The 17,012-nt window shown below is 46.0% G+C and overlaps 1 protein-coding gene across 1 annotated transcript in view; it reads right to left on the bottom strand.

Moving 5' to 3' along the window:
- LOC145359437 (A disintegrin and metalloproteinase with thrombospondin motifs 7-like) overlaps positions 1 to 17,012 on the bottom strand; it is a 200,857-nt gene that overhangs the window by 70,687 nt on the left and 113,158 nt on the right. The window contains exon 16 of the mRNA XM_080213985.1: positions 12,962 to 13,103. Coding sequence (XP_080070111.1) covers positions 12,962 to 13,103 — 142 coding nt within the window. The remainder of the gene's footprint in view (positions 1 to 12,961; positions 13,104 to 17,012) is intronic.

The raw sequence follows: 17,012 nt of genomic DNA, 5'->3' as shown, positions 1-17,012 counted from the left end.
GAGACACAGACACCAACGGTGGAGTGATTAAAATCGGGAATGCTCAGGAATCCAGAATTCGAGGAACTCCGAGATCGCAGAGAGTTGTAGGGCTGGGGGTCGTTACTGGAATTGAGATGGAAGACACCATGGTGGGATTCCAATACAAGGATGGGAAATCTAAAATTGAGATGTTGCCAGGCGGAGAACCAATGGAGGTCAGAAAGCACAAGTAGTGGGGGCAGCGAGTAATGGGCAAACTGGACTTGTTTCTCGTTAGCTTACCAGCAGCAACATTTCGGGTGAGGTCCAGTTTGTAGAGGTCATTGTTGGAAAGCTTGTAGAGTGTTGATATGTGATTCAGTGGTGGGGTCTAAGCTGAGCAGTCAAAAGTTCCTCTTTCCAAACAGTGCGTACAGGGACTAATGTTCCTGAGGAAAGGGGAGTTCACTCAAAGGTTCATTCTGTCTAAAGTGGAGCATTCTCAGCTGATGTTTAGCCTTGCCAAGATATTCCATCTTATAAACTCCAGGAGCCGTCCTCTTGACGAGTCCACTGAGGCTTTCTGCAAGTTTTCCATGTTGACCACTTTTATCAGGTCACTCAATCTTTTGCCAACTCCCGATGTGCTTAGTCTGCCACCTACACGCACACACATACATACCCCCACCCACATACACATCCTCCCACCCACACACACACACACACACATACACACACACACCCACGCACATGCATACATACCCCCACCCACACACCCACATACACACTCCCATCAGATGCACACAGAGGCATTGCCACAGACACAGACATAGATGCTCACAGACGGAGACGCACATACAAGCATAGACACGGACACATACTGGAGAGACACACACCAATACACATATGGACACAGACATAGACACAGACACACACAGACATAAGACAGACAGATAAACATTCACACAGACACTCACACAGACACAGACTTTCCACAGGCAAGAAGCTCAGACTCTTCTGGGTTGCTATGATACCTTCGCAGCCATTTCTCTAGAGCCTTGGGCTTCCATCTCCAGCAGCTGGGTTTCAATCCAGGCGGAGGCTGTGGGGATCAGAACTCTCTCTTCCAACTCAGATGTTCGGCTTGGTTGATTTCCAAAAAGCCTGTGGCAGAGACTATGCTTTGGTTTGCAGCATCAGAAGTAGCAGCTTGTGGTTTTACTGTGACTCAGTGAGGTGCAATGGGAAAGAATGGTCGATATCTAAGAGGTTATCAGGATATTACAGGGGGGCTGAAGGCATGATTGAAAAAAGTAAAGTTTATTCATTATTGTCACAAATAGGCTTACATTCACACTAATGAAGTTAGTGTGAAAATCCTCAAGTCACTGCACTCTGGCACCTGTTCAGGTACACTGAGGGAGAATTTAGCATGGTTAATTCACCGAACCAGCACATCTTTGGACTGTGGGGGGAAACTGGAGCACCTGGAAGAAACTCACACAGACACGGGGACAATGTACAAACTCCACACAGGTAGTGACCCAAGCCAGGAATCGAACCTGGGTCCCTGGTGTTGTAAGGCAGCAGTGCTAACCATTCCCACTGTGAACTTTTCTGAAGCAAAGTACAAAATGTAAAGGGAGTAACATAAATAGGTTACTTTGGAGACAAAATTCAGAGGGAATTGGTAGCAATCGGAAGAATCATCACTGATGGTTGAGTGGAAAGGGTGGAGAATGAGCAATTAGGAGGAGAAGAACACATTGATATAGCAACTGTTACATCCTCTGTAACCCCCAAAGCAAATTACATCCAATTAAGTACAATTGAGTACTCATTGACGCAATACAGGAAATGCAAGAACTAATTTGTGCGCAACAAGTTCCCATAAACTATAATGCAATAAACAGTTATTTGTTAGTATGAACTTGAATGTTGCTGAAGACACTTTGTCAAAGCTTTTCATCTTGCACTCATCAGGACAGTCACAAGAATACCAATGTCAGGAGAAACAACGGCTTTCTACTGTATGAGAAAAGGGTGCTGGATTCTGGTTGGTTGAGGTGTAATCATGGAAATGCACCAGTTGTTGGTACCTGACAGTTAACTGCCAACAATGCCTGAAATTTAAACTAGGCAGCTTGAGTCTGACTGGTCAAGGCATTGTGATGTGCAATGAATCAACAAATAGTTACCACTCATTCTGTTTAGTTGAAACAAGTGCAATGTGAGCCTATGTTCTTTCTGTCTGCAACAAACACGGCCCCGTGTATTAATATATGTAGCTTCCAGGACAGAAATACACCACACTGTGAGCTCAACTGATAACCTTAAATTGGTTACCAGCATAATTTTTGTTTAGAAGTTAACTTCTTCCAATCCTGCCTCTGGCCTTAAACATTAACAGTGTTTCTCTCCCCACAGATGCTGTCTGATCTGCTGAGTTTATCCAGCATTTTCTGTTTTTATTTCAGATTCCAGCATCTGCAGTGATTTGCTCTTGTTAATTGTGGCCAGACTGATCAATGGAGAGTCCTCTGGAGATTCTGTGACACGTGCTTCTACTTTTCAGTGGGTTTCAAAGACTCCTATTAAACCTCGAGGTTCATCCATGCAGCTGATTCAATCACAATCTTATTTTAAGGTTATGATGTTGACACTAAGGCATTTATGTAGCACCTGTAAAATGGTAAAACATTCCGAGGCACTTTACAGGAGCATTATTAAATACAATTCAATGCTGAATGACATGAAGACAGTACAGAAATGATCAAACTACGTCAAACGGGTAGGTATTACGGAGCGTCTTAAAGGAGGAGAGAGAGAGATAGAGAGGCAGAAAGGTGCAGAGAGGAAATTCCAGAACGTAGGGTCCAGGCAGGTGAAAACTTGGTCACCAGTGGGGTGGTGAGTAAAACAGGAGAGTGAGGAAGAGGCCAGAACTGGGAGGAGTGCAGAAATCTGGGAGGAGTTGTAGGGCGAGTGAAAAGTTTAGGAAGAAGGCAGAAAAGACACAGATGCAAAGTGATGTATTAAAAGTGATTAGTTTCATTTCATCATCTTGAATTGGGCTTTCTTCAGAAAATCAATTCAGGGTCAGCAGCTAGGAAAAGTTGTTAAGCTTTTCTTAAATCGATCCTGCGCTGATAATGACTTTAATCCTGACTGAATTCATTGCGGAGGTGGTAAATAATTCCTACCCTCAGGAACCACGCAACAAGAGATTGACAGGGAGGGGACAGCCACGCTGGGATATAAATCTTCCTCAGAACGTCACTAGTGCATCAAACAATTACAGTTCAATCAATAATGATTCTTACAGCTTCTGTCTCAACCTCAGATGAAATGTTCTGACTGCACCTCAGCCAGATGATTCTATTTTCTGCTACCAATGAACTATCTGGCTTTTCCGGGTGCCGTTACCAACCTTGGTGCCTGTGTCCACTAGGCAAACCCGCCTGCCCTCTGCAGTTAAAAAAAATCCCACGGCATTCTCCCAGTGCGCTATCTAACATCATCCCATCGAACACTCCACCGTCTGGCCATTCATCTCACTGCTGCTTAATAGCACTAATTATTGGCACCTTTCTTACACTGCAGTATGGGGGGGTGGGGGCTTCACTTCAAGAAAATACTTCACAGGCTGTGAAACACTTTGAGAAAATCCTGAGACACTATAAATGTGCGTATCTCTGCTCTTTAAATGAAAATTTTGATCAGTTTATCTTAAATTAAAGTCTGGACAAAGTAGGAAGTTTATTTTATTAGTCACAAGCAGGCTTACATTTACACTGCAGTGAAGTTACTGTGAAAATCCCTTAGTTGACACATTTTGGCGCCTGTTCAGGTACACTGAGGGAGTATTTAGTGCGGCCAATTCACCAAACCTACACATCTTTGGACTGTGGGAGAAAACTGGATCACCCAGAGAAACCTGCTCTGATACAGGGAGAATGTGCAAACTCCACACAGACAGTGACCCAAGCTGGGAATACTCCCTCAGTGTATCTGAACAGGTGCCAGAATGTGGCGACTAAGGGATTTTCACAGTAACTTCATTGCAGTGTGAATGTAAGCCTACTTGTGACTAATTAAATAACCTGGATCTCTGGAGCTGTGAGAATAGTAGTGCTAACCACTAATAGTGTGCCACCGTGCCGCCCCTATTAACTCCGCAGAGGAACTTTGTACGGCCACATTATCATTCGGCCAAGGAATATCAGCACGGTGACTCCCAGGCTTCTACATTCCTGTTCAAAGGATGCAGGAAGGAACGATGGCATTCCGAATCTCACCTACTGGGTATTTGAAATTAGCAGATGGTCCCAGGGTGCTGGAATAGAAAGAGGAGGGAATCGGCTGAGTGTGTCACAGGCACTACAGCACCGTAACAGAGCAGGAATGCAGGTCATGTTTTAACAGCATTCAGCGAAGGTCTGACCCTGAGGTTGCACCGTCTCGCTCGATGCTGCTCCAGTGTGTCAGCGCTTTCAGCTGATCTCAAAAAACCTAAACCCTTAGGATTTATGCAGGGCAAATCCTCATGCATATCTTGAAGAATTGATTTCAGAAATAATCCTTTATGGAATATGGCTCTGCATTATTCATAGAATTATATATAAATTAGATTCCAGAAATAGGCTACTTGGCCCCAACTATATGAATTAGGAGCAGGTATAGGCCATTCTATAAAATAATCGAGGCACAGATAATCAACATCTTTTCCCAAAGGTAGAGGAGTCTAAAACTAGAGGGCGTAGGTTTAAGGTGAGAGGTGAGAGATACAAAAGGGTCCAGAGGGGTAATTTCTTCACAGCGGGTGGTGTCTGGAAGGAACTGCCCGAAAGGCTGTAGTAGAGGCAGGTACAGTTTTGTCTTCTGAAATGCATTTGGACAGTTACATGGGTATAAGGTGGGAATAGAGGGATTTGGGCCAAATGCGGGCAATTGGGATTAGCTCAGTGGTAAAATCTGGTCAGCATGGACAAGTTGGGCTGAAGGGCCTCTTTCCATGCTGTAAACCTCAAAGACCTCTGCTCAGCCCCTCTTGCCTTCTCCGCCATTTGATAAGATCCTGGCCAATCTGATTGTGGCCTCAATTGTACCTTTCTGTCTCACCCTAACAGCCTTTAACTCCCTTGTTAATCAATAACCTATCTAACTCAGCCTTAAAAATATTCAATGACCTTCCTCCTTCACTCTCTGGGGAAGAGAATTCTACACACTCGCGATTCTGAGAGAGAAAGATTCTCCTCACCCCTGTTTTAAAAGGGAGACCCCCCCCTTATATTTAAACAGTGTCCTCTGGTCCTTGTCTCTCCCACAAGGGGTATCACCCTTCAGCATCCACCCTGTCAAGTCTCCACAGGATTTTACATATTCCAATAAGATGGGGTGGCACAGTAGTTAGCACTGATGCCTCGCAGTGCCAGGGACCCAGTTCAATTCCTGGCTTGGGTCGCTGTGCGGAGTTTGCACATTCTTCCCATGTCTGCGTAGGTTTCCTCCAGGTGCTCTGGTTTCCTCCTACATTCTGAAAGATATGCTAGTTGAGTGCATTGACCCAAACATGCACCAGACTGTGGCGACTAGGGGAATTTCACAGTAACTTCATTGCAGTGTTAATGGAAGCGTTACTTGTGACTAATAAAATAAACTTTAAGATCATCCCTCATTCCTCTAATCTCCAGTAGTTACCGACCCAATCTTCCAGTCCTTCCTGACAAGACAACCTGTCAGCCCAGATATCCGTCAAGTAAATCTTCTGAGAACTGCAATTATACCCTTTCTTCAGTCAGGAGGCCAAAACAGCACGCAGTAACCCACGTGTAGTCTCATCATCTGTACAACCATAACAATAACCTCCCTATATTTATAGTCAATTCTCCTTGCTGTAAACATCAAAGCCCACACCAGAGTTTATGCTCCACATAAACCACTTAATTCATCTAATCCTATAAATATATCCCTCTATTTCTTTCTCCCTCACGTGTTTACCCAGCTTTCCCTTAAATCTATCCATTTGACTCAACCACTCCCTGTAGTAGCGAGCTCCGCATTCTCACTACTCTCTGGGTTCAGGAGTTGAGAACATTTTCTTTGTTGATTACCGTGGGGCTGGTCTCTTCACAGCCAGAATCTTCACCGTGTCAACTGAGTCTGGAGTCAGTTAATCACAGTCCTGCTTCCTGTTCTCACAGCCTGCACTATCGTTTCCTGCCTCTTCCAACTAGACAATTGCGTAGCTACGCTCGTGGGATAGAAACAAGTCCTTTTTTTTTGCTCAAGTTTTCGCACATGGTGGTGGGCAAAGACGCTAGAGGAAGCTCCACAGTGGGGAAGGGAGCTTGGAGAATTCTGTCCTTGAAAGGGGTCAGGAAGAGATGGGGGTGAGAAGGGACCACGTTGAGTTGCCCTTTCACTCTTGACCGCCTTCCTAACAGGTCACAATCTCACAGTGTGAGGAACTGCTCAGAGATCATTTCCTCCATTACAGCCAGTACACTTTTACCAGGAGAATTGGAGAAAAATCTATTGAATTTAGTTTATTTGGGGGTAGAGAGGGGAGAACAAAGAACATTACAGCACAGGAACAGGCCCTTCAGCCTTCCAAGCCTGCACTGAACATGCTGCCCGACTGAACTAAAAGCCCCTACCCTTCTGGGGACCATATCCCTCTATTCCCATCCTATTCACGTATTTGTCAAGACGCCCCTTAAAAATCACTACTGTATCTGCTTCCACTACCTCCCCCGGCGACGAGTTCCAGGCACCCACTACTCTGTGTAAAACATCTACCTCGTACTTCTCCTTTAAACTTTACCCCTTGTACCATAAACCTGTGCCCCCTAGCAATTGACTCTTCCACCCTGGGAAAAATCTCTGACTATCCACTCTGTTCATGCCCCTCATAATCTTCTAGACTTCTATCAGGTCTCCCCTCAACGTGCATCAATCCAGTGAGAACAAACCAAGTTTCTCCAACCTCTCCTCATTGCTAATGCCCTCCATACCAGGCAACATCCTGGTAAATCTTTTCTGTACCCTCTCCAAAGCCTCCACATCCTTCTGGTAGTGTGGCAGCCAGAGTTGAACAGTACATTCCAAGTGCGGCCCAAGTAAGGTTCTGTAAAGCTGCAACATGACTTGGTAACTTTTAAACTCAATGCTCTGGCCAATGAAGGCCAGTATGCTGTATGCCTTCCTGACTATGTTTTCCACCTGCATTGCCACTTTCAGTGATCTGTGTACCTGTACACCCAGATCCCTTTGCCTATCAATGCTCTTAAAGGTTCTGCCATTTACTGTATATTTCCTATCTGTATTAGGCCTTCCAAAATGCATTACCTCACATTTGTCCGGTTGAAATTAGTGAATATATTTTGCTTATTGAAGTGTTGAGATTGGAACAACTTATTTTAGGAGATAGTGCCAGTTTCCATCTGGTGTGAACCTACTCCAATTTTTAAAGAAAATTATTCAAGAGAAGTTGGTTCCATTGGCAACGCTGCCATTTGTTCCCCACCTTTAATTTCCTATAAATGGCTTGCTCGGATATTTCAGAGAGGCAGTTAAGAACCAACCATATTGCTGTGGTTCTGGAGTCACATGTAGGCCAGACCAGGTCAGGACGGCAGATTTCCTTCCCTAAAGGACATTAGTGAATCACGTGGGCTTTTTATAACAACCAGCAATGGTTTCATGATCATTGGGTGGAAGCTGGAGAAATGGAGCATCGTGAGGTTATCTGTGGGCTTGTGGTACAGTGAAGTGCTTCCACCTTAAACACATTAAAGAAGCCATCCCCTACGGACAAGCCCTCCATACACACAGGATCTGCTCAGATGAGGAGGATTGTAAGGGACACTTACAGACGCTGAAAGGCGTCCTCATAAGAACAGAATATGGCACTTGACTCATCGATCGATGTTCTGACATGCCACAGCGAAAAACCGCACTGACCTCCTCAGAAGACAAACATGAGATACAGTGGACAGAATACCCTTTGTCATCTAGTACTCCCCCGGAGTGGAGAAGCTACGACATCTTCTCTGGAGCCTTCAACATGTCATCGATGAAGACGAACATCTCGCCAAGGCCATTCCCACACCCACACTTCTTGCCTTCAAACAACTGCACAACCTCAAACAGACCATTGTCCACAGCAAACTATCCAGCCTTCAGGAGAACAGTGACGACACCACACAATCCTGCCACAGCAACCTCTGCAAGATGTGCTGGATCATCGATATAAATGCCATCATCTCACATGAGAACACCATCCACCAGGTACACGATACATACTCTTGTGTCTCGGACAATGTTGTCTACCTGATACGCTGCAGGAAAGGATGTCCCGAGACATGGTACATTGGGGGGACCATGCAGACGCTACGACAACAGATGAATGAACACCGCTTGACAATCACCAGTCGGGGAACACTTCAGCAGTCACAGGCATTCAGCCTCTGAACTTTGGGTAAGTGTTCTCCAAGATGGCCTTCACGACAACACAGACTCACTGAGCAGAAGCCGATAGCCAAGTTCTGCACACATGAGAATGGCCTCAACCGGGATCTTGAGTTCATGTCATGCTACCTGTAACCCCTACGACTTGCCTGGGCTTGCAAAATCTCACTAACTGTCCCAGCTGGAGACGATACACATCTCTTTAACTGGTGCTTGGCCCTCTCTCCATTCACATTGTCTGTATCTTTAAGACTTGATTACCTGTAAAGACTCACATTCCAACCGTTATCTTATAAATTGAGCTTGTGTCTGTATGTGCTCTGTTTGTGAATACAACTCCTCACTCACCTGAAAAAGGAGCTTGAGGCTCTGAGAGCTTGTGCTACCAAATAAACCTGTTGGACTTTAACCTGGTATTGTGAGACTTCTTACACTCCTTCTGAACTGCAGGATTTTATGATTCTCTCCACCTCCCTACTTATACTTCTTAAAACATCTCTCTTTTGGTCACATTTCTCCTTACATGGCACATGTACATTTTGTTTGATGACACTTCTGTAAAATGCTTAAAGATGTTTGAGGTTGTTAGATGTGCTACAGGAACATAAGCTACTGTTGTTGAATGTATTGGAAAATTAACCTGTTTCATTTTAACCCCTCCCTGTCTGGTCAAGGAGTTAACATTCCCCCAGTAGACTGGACTGGTGCTATAATCACCGTGTTAAGACAGCTGAGTTACATATGAATGGGAGAATCACTCCCTGAGGTAGAATTTCTGTACTACGTGTCCCTGGAGAGTGAAACGGTTTCATTATCAGCCTAAGCCCATTCTGTTTTTGCATTCTGTTAAACAGAAGGTATTTCCTTACACGACTTGCCAATCTTGATGAGAAAAGGTGATAGATGCCACAGAGCTGACCACCCACAGCAGAAAGAAATGAGCCTTTATACCAACAACCTCAGCGCAACCTGAGCTTCTTGGTGTTTTTCGAAATAAAGCTCCAATGCAGATGGCATTAAGCTTGAAATCTCAGGTCTGAGGATCAGAAAACCAAACCAACAGCCTGAGGGACTGAATACAAGTGGGATCCAGTAACACATTTGACCCGTGTTGGAACAACAATAATACTGAGTTTGGTATGCAAGCATTCTGATCATTTCCCCTCCTCACTCGGGTGCTTGTGCTGTTGGTGCAACAAACAAATTTTTTTACAAATTTTAATCCTGATTTTCGAATTTACTTTGCTATTTTTGAGTTTTTAAAACAAGGTTGAAACAGGAACGTGTGTCTCGATCTCGTGTGCACCAAATTCTGTTCCACTTCAATCAACACTTCGAACAATCTTTCGGATGGCACTGTGGCACAGTGGTTAGCATTGCTGTCTCGCAGTGCCAGGGACCCGGGTTCAATTCCAGCCTCGGGTCACTGTCTGTGCGGAGTTTGCATGTTCTCCCCGTGTCTGTGTGGGTTTCCTCCGGGTGCTTTGATTTCCTCCCACAGTCCAAAGACGTGCAGGTTAGGTTGATTGGCCATACTAAATTGCCCCTTAGTGTCAGAGGAATTAGCAGGGTAATGGGGATGGGACCTGGATGGGATTGTCGTCGGTGCAGACTCGATGGGCCTAATGGTCTCCTTCTGCACTGTCGGGATTCTATGATTCTATGAGGTAAAGATTGAGGGGAAATAATAATTCTGGGGTCAGTTAAGGGAGAGTAATGGGGAAACTTGGGGGGTGATTCTCCCATCCTGCTGCACTGCTTTTGTGTGCAGTGGGCCGGAAGACTTGAGTTGAGTTCCTGGGCTCCCCGCTGAGCAGCATGGCCTCCATATACCTCCGACAACCAGGTTTCTGACGCCTCCAGCTCCTAGCTGGAAATTGGCGAAGAGCTGCATAATGCATGAAAATTCTAATTTGCATATATTTTAAATAGCATTAGTGGGCCGGGGACTGAAATCTCCAGGCCCAATGGCATCTCTACCCCCCTACCCCCTGGAGTGGTTCACTCTAGTGGGGTTTAGTATAGCTCTCCACTTGCTGGGAGCTGGTGGCCCAACGCCCTTGGAGTGAAGCGGGGGGGTGGGGGGGGCCAACTGAGGCCTCAGAGGGTCGGGCAGGGCTGGCTGGATACCCCCTGGGCATTGCCACCTTGGCAGTGCCAGGCCTGAACCCCCTGGCACTGCCCAAGGAACAAAGTGCCAATGCCCAGGGGACACACTGGGAGGTGCTCCGGGGGGGTGGGGAGGTTTCACTGCCACTCTGCATTTGGGCTGAGTGGCAGAGGGAGAGTCCAGGGATCGGAGCCGGCCATTGGGGTGGGCATCGGGCCAGAGGTGGAGGGGGCAGTCGGACATCAAGGCAGGCTGGGTCGAGGCATGTTCAGGGGGGTGAGCCAGCGATCGGGCCGTGGAGGGTTGGGAGGGCAATGTGGGGGTCACAGGGCTGGTCAGTGATCGGGAGGCCGGTTTTCAGCAGGATTTACACTAGTGCACTCTGCGGTGCACAGAGCGTGGAAGATTCGTTTTGAAACTCCCATTGAGAAAACCAGTGTGATTTACCAATTGTGGAAAATCCCTATATTTACAATTCCGACAGCAGTGCACAGAGTGCTCGCAGTCAGCAGTCTACCCTCAGGAACGCCAGAGGAACTGACACTCCTGGTAAAATATAAGAAATAGATTCCCTGATTGGCCCATCAAGTGGCTCCTTAATCAGGGAATTCATATTCCAATAGGCCAACCACACTGGCCTGATTGAAGTCATTACAAGTCCCGTAGCAAACAGTTTTGACTAGTGTTCACACACTTGTTAGCATGGTTTAGGTCAAATTGTGCACATGTCTGGCTGTTCATTATAGACCAATTATCACTGGATACAATGCAAAGATGTATTGTTTGTTGTTGCTGAATTGTCCCTTATGTTGTATACGTGAAGGATGGATAAAGGTCAAGGTTTCCATCCAGCCAGTTCCTTCCATTTGTTTCATCTTGGTCCCTATTCATGTGGAGTTTGTACAAAGTTCTCGCTTTCCTCACAAAACTCCACAGCACCTGTCTAACTTTATACCCAATTACTGTCTGGCTGCCTTCCTTGGACACACAATGAAAAGCTTACACACAAAATCACAGACCGGCTTTTTCCTCTGAAAAGTACTTTCCTGTGATTCTCCTGCACGTGTCTCAGTGCAGGACACTGCGGCGATAACTCCAATTAGTGAAGGAGAGGGTTCACTCAACACGGAACACAAACTGGAGCCCAAGACCCCTCTTCCAATGAAAAATCAGGAAAATACCAGCATCTTTTCAGCAACAAATGAGCCATCAATGAAATTTCAGCATTTTGAATACGTGAGCAACCCTATAAAAGACTTCAAATGGTTGGTGGATATTTTCCTAAAATCTTATGTCTTCTACAGAGGGTCTTGGGTTCAAGCACCATTCGAGAGTACACACTCTGAACTGATACCCCTGGTGCTGTACTGAGGGAGTGCTGTCCTGTCATATGTGCCGATTTTTGGATGAGTCACTAAGCCCTCTCTGTCAGAGCCAGTTGAGTCTTGACCAATGTTTTTCCCTCATCCCAACATTGTTGAGAAAGAATGATCTGGTCATGAACACTGCTTGTGGGATCTTGATGTGCACACACTGGCTGCCATGTTTCCTACTTCACAACAAGTCACCACACTTCAAGAATTACTTCACTGGCTGTGAAGCAGCATGGCGCATCCTAAGGTGCTATAGAAATTCAAATCTTTTTTGACTTCCCCCCCCACCGCGCCCCCTGCAAATCCAGAAGTCTGACAGTTAGCATTGGTTTATTCAGGGGGAAGTGTAGTGGAGAACATATCCCTGTCTACATCAATGGGGACAAAGTAGAAATGGTCAAGAGTTTCAGGCTTTTAGGTGTCCAGATCGCCAACATTCTGTCCTGGTCCCCCCATGCCAACACTTTCATTAAGAAAGCCCACGAAAGCCGCTACTTTTTCAGAAGACTACGGAAATTTGACATGTCAGCCAAGACTCTCACCAACTTTTAGAGATGCACCATAGAAAGCATTCTTTCACAGCTTGGTATGGTTCCTGCTCTGCCCAAGACCGCAAGGAACTATAAAGGGTCACGAATAGAGCCCCGTCCATCACGCAAACCAGCCTCCCATCATTGACTCTGTGTACACTTCCCGCTGCCTCGGCAAAGCAGCCAGCATGACTAAGGACCCCTCACATCTCGGACATTCTCTCTTCCACCTTCTTCCTTCAGGTGAAAGATACAAAAGTCTGAGGTCACGGACTGACCGACTCAAGAACAGTTTCTTCCCTGCAGCTTTCGGACGCTCGAATGTACCTACCTTGCATCAAGCTGATTTTTCTCTACACCCTACCTATGACTATAACACTACATTCTGCAGCCTCTTGTTTCCTTCTCTATGAACGGTATGTTTTGTATAGCGCGCAAGAAACAATACTTTTCACTGTATGTTAATGCGTGTGACAATAATAAATCAAATCAAAAAGAAGTGTTGATCTCCTCACCGCCCCCGCAGGTTGCCGTGCACTCTGTCCACAAGCCGTAATGCCAGAAAAACTCCGGTGGTTGAATTTCATTCTCGTGGTCCAGATCTCGGCGAATGGTGTATTCAAACCGCACCCCAGGGTTCACCTCCTGAAACAGCAGCTGGTTAAAAAAAATTAACAGAAAATTGGAGAAAACTTGCCACCAGAGGATGTTTTAAAAAAAAACGTAAATTGATGAACCATTGGGGAAAGGGAAATACTTTGTGCTTGTGAGTGGCAGTGTTGTCTTCAACAATACCTCAGTATGAATTTATGGACACTTCCTTCAAAGCAATAAGTATTGATCTATCAAATATATCAATTGGTCAGGACCAATGCTGGGTGAAGGGGTTTGTGTGACTCAGTGGATTGCTTCTCCTGTCTCTGAGGCAGGAGGTGATGAATTCAAGTCCTGCTCCAGAAGCACAAACACAAAACTCCTGCCTGCTACTGAGGGAGTGCTGCAAGGATGACACAGTGGCACAGAGGTTAGCACTGCTGCCTCACAGCGCCAGGGGCCCAGGTTCGATTCCTGGCTTGGGTCACTGTCTGCACCGTGCAGAGTTTGCACGTTCTCCCCCGTGTTTGCCTGGGTTTCCTCCGAGTGTTCTGGTTTCCTCTCACAGTCCAAAGGCGTGCAGGTTAGGTGGATTGGCCATGCTACATTTCCCCTTAGCGTCAGGGCAACTACCTAGGGAAAATGCATGGGGGTTATAGGGATAGGGCCTGGGTGGGATTGTGGTTAGTGCAGACTCGATGGGCTGAATGGCCTCCTTCAGCACTGTAGGATTCTATGACTCTATATTTGGAGGCTTCAGAGAACCGATAAGACATTAAATCAAGTGGATGTAAAGGATCCCATAGCAGGATTTTGGAGAGTAGAGGAGTTTCCCCCATGTCCCTCACTCAACATTACCAAAGCAGATGATCAGGTCTGTATGATCATTTTTGGGAGCTGTATTAAAGTAACAATAATCTGGTGCTGGATGTGGATCTGCAGGTTTAATTCCTTATTCAGTCTGTGCTGATTTGGAACTTGTGGTTGATTCAAAAGTTCCCTGCAAAGTTTTCAGCAAAGAGACCAGGAGGTCACTTCCTGGCTTGTGCTTCGATAAATGACTTCACCTGGGAGTGGGGGGGCAGATAATTTCCTTTCCTGTCCTTTGACTAACTGGGATAAACAATAAGCGCTTTCTCTCTCCGGACTGATCTCCCGTGACTCACTCCCATGTGTTGACATTTTCTTCTGAATAGGATTCGGTTAATAGTGATGCTTTATGCAGTTGATTAGCCTCTCTGTCTGTGGGGGTGGGGGATGGTCACTGATGAAAAGTGGTCCCTTGGGTTTTGAAAGCTGCTAATGTTTGTGAAACTCAGAGTCTGCATGGATCAGAGAGAGAAAGTGACAGAGAGAGAGATTGAGAGAGACAGAGAGGGTGAAAGAGAGGGACAGTGAGAGTGCGAGAGAGAGTACATGAAAGGGAGAGAGTGTGCGGGGCAGAGAGAGAGAGTGTGCGGGGCAGAGAGAGAGAGTGTGCGGGGCAGAGAGCGAGAGTGTGCGGGGCAGAGAGAGAGAGTGTTGGGAGGAGAGAGAGTGTTGGGAGGAGAGAGAGAAAAAGAGACTGGAAGAGAGTCACATTGGGAACATCACATTGGAAAGAGAAAGAGTGTACAGGAGAGAGAGAGAGAGGGAGAGAGTGTGGGAGAGAGTGCTGGAGAGAGAGAGTGTGTGAGAGAGAGAGAGAATGTGCGTGGGGAGAGAGAGTATGCGGGAGAGAGAGAGAGAGTGCGGGATAGAGAGAGAAAAAGAGAATGGGAGAGAGTGAGCGTGGGAAAGAGAGAGTGAGCGTGGGAGGGGGGAGTGAGCGTGGGAGGGGGGAGTGAGCGTGGGAGGGGGGAGTGAGCGTGGGAGGGGGGAGTGAGCGTGGGAGGGGGGCGTGAGCGTGGGAGGGGGGAGTGAGCGTGGGAGGGGGGAGTGAGCGTGGGAGGGGGGAGTGAGCGTGGGAGAACGCAGCATCACAATGAATTGGCCGCAGCAATGTGTGATAACACTCGGCAATGCCTGAAGTCCACATACTGTTTCTCTGTCCGAGCGCAAGGAGCCATGTTGTATCAAGTACATCTCAGTACTGTCTTCTTAATAATGTGGCAGAAAATGAATCTGTACACCAGACACAACATAAGGAATGGGAGCAGGAGTAAGTTACATGACTCCTCCACCCAACTCCAATGTTCAGTAAGGCATGGATGATCTTTTACCTCAACTCCCTTTCCATGCTCTATCTTCATATCCGTTAAGAGTCCAAAAAAGACCCAAATCACTTTAGAGAATCCTAATCGATATGTTGAGTCCAAAAAAATACATAGACCGTCATCTGCTCATCAACACTATCTGCCCTAGGCACCTTATACTTCATCTGTTAACAGGTTGCACAGGCGAGGTTTATATTCCCTCCAGTGTTGAAGATTAAGGGGTTTTCAAACTGAGTTATTTAAGATGATTAAAAGAGTTGATGGAGTAGACAAAGAGAAAGTATTGCTGCTGATTGGAAGTGTCCAGGATGAGGTGGAAAAAGCTTAAAATTACAACCAGGCTTCTCACGGGAGGTCAGGAAGCACTTCCTCACTCAACAGACAGTGAAATTCTCAAATTCTCTTCACCAAAAGCTGCTCAGGGGGTGGGCATGAATTGAAAAGATCAAAAGACAGATTGATTGAATTTTATTAGGCAGATCAGGAATAAGGCGAATAGAGTCATGATCTAATTGAGATGTGAAGTTGCCAGCGTTGGATTGGGGTAGGCACAGTAAGGAGTCTCACAACACCAGGTTAAAGTCCAACAGGTTTATTCGGGAGCACGAGCTTTTGGAGCACTGCCCCACTCACCCGATGAAGGAGCAGTGCTCCGAAAGCTCATGCTACCACATAAACCTGCTGGACTTTAACCTGGTGTTGTGAGACTTCTTACATGAGCTAATTGAATAGCGCAACAGACTCAAAGGGCTGAAGGGCCTCCTTCTGTTCCTATGTCCCTTCAACAGCAGATCAGATAAGTTTAAAGTTTATTTATTACCGTCACAAGTAGGCTTACATTAACACTGCAATGAAATTCTTGTGAAAATCTCCTACTCAGCACACCCCGGCGGCGCCTGTTCGGGTACGCTGAGGGAGAATTTAGAATGGCCAATGCACCTATTCAGCATGTCTTTCGGACTCTGGGAGGAAATTGGAGCACCCGTAGGAAACCCACACAGACATGGGGAGAATGTGCAGACTCTGCACAGACAGTAACCCAAGCCGGGAATCGAACCCGGACCTCTGGTGCTGTGAGGCAGCAGTGCTAACCACTGTGCATCTTAGAAGGAAAGATTATTGCAACTTTCTAATTAGTGCATTGTGGTGTTCAAAGGAACAATATGCATCTATAATATGCTTTTAAAAATGATTATCTGTTAATTGTTGCCATTATAAATAGCTGTTCCCATATTTAGATGGTGATTGTCTATGTGAACCGATCACACTGCAATGATAACTCTCACCATGACTGGTGCTGCTGTAACACCACTGGCAGCGCAGTGTGATTGGCAGCTTCTATTATTTAATAAACACAGAGAATTCTAATCGAAAAATGAAAAATGTATGATTTTAAAATGAGGGCTGAGTTACAAACAGAGGAATTGTCCCCTGGCTTCTGGCAATACTTCTCCTGAAAATGACATTTGGTCTTAACTTTCATTGTGGAATGCCAAGGAAATCTGAGTGTTAATTTTTAAAAATCTGTCATGCACTCCTTCACCAGGCTGACAGAGAGTCACGCCTGCAGCCACACATTTCATCTACAATTAAAACTTTATGAGTTTCAGGGAGTGCAGATCCTTCTGTCTGTACCTCCTGCTGCAAGGCTCAGGGGATCAGATTTTCCTTGATTCTCCATGAGCAATGTCACAGGAAATCCACTGTGAGGTTGCTCAAGTATTGGAAGCAGCCCAGTTATTGCGATATCGACTGCAACATCAGCCATTCTTAATCA

Source organism: Carcharhinus amblyrhynchos, chromosome 28 (assembly GCF_965287045.1).
Source record: "Carcharhinus amblyrhynchos chromosome 28, sCarAmb.v2.hapA, whole genome shotgun sequence".
NCBI classification, from domain to species: domain Eukaryota; kingdom Metazoa; phylum Chordata; class Chondrichthyes; order Carcharhiniformes; family Carcharhinidae; genus Carcharhinus; species Carcharhinus amblyrhynchos.
The sequence above is the reverse complement of the archived record's forward strand: the minus strand, read 5'-3'. Positions and strand labels throughout refer to the sequence as shown.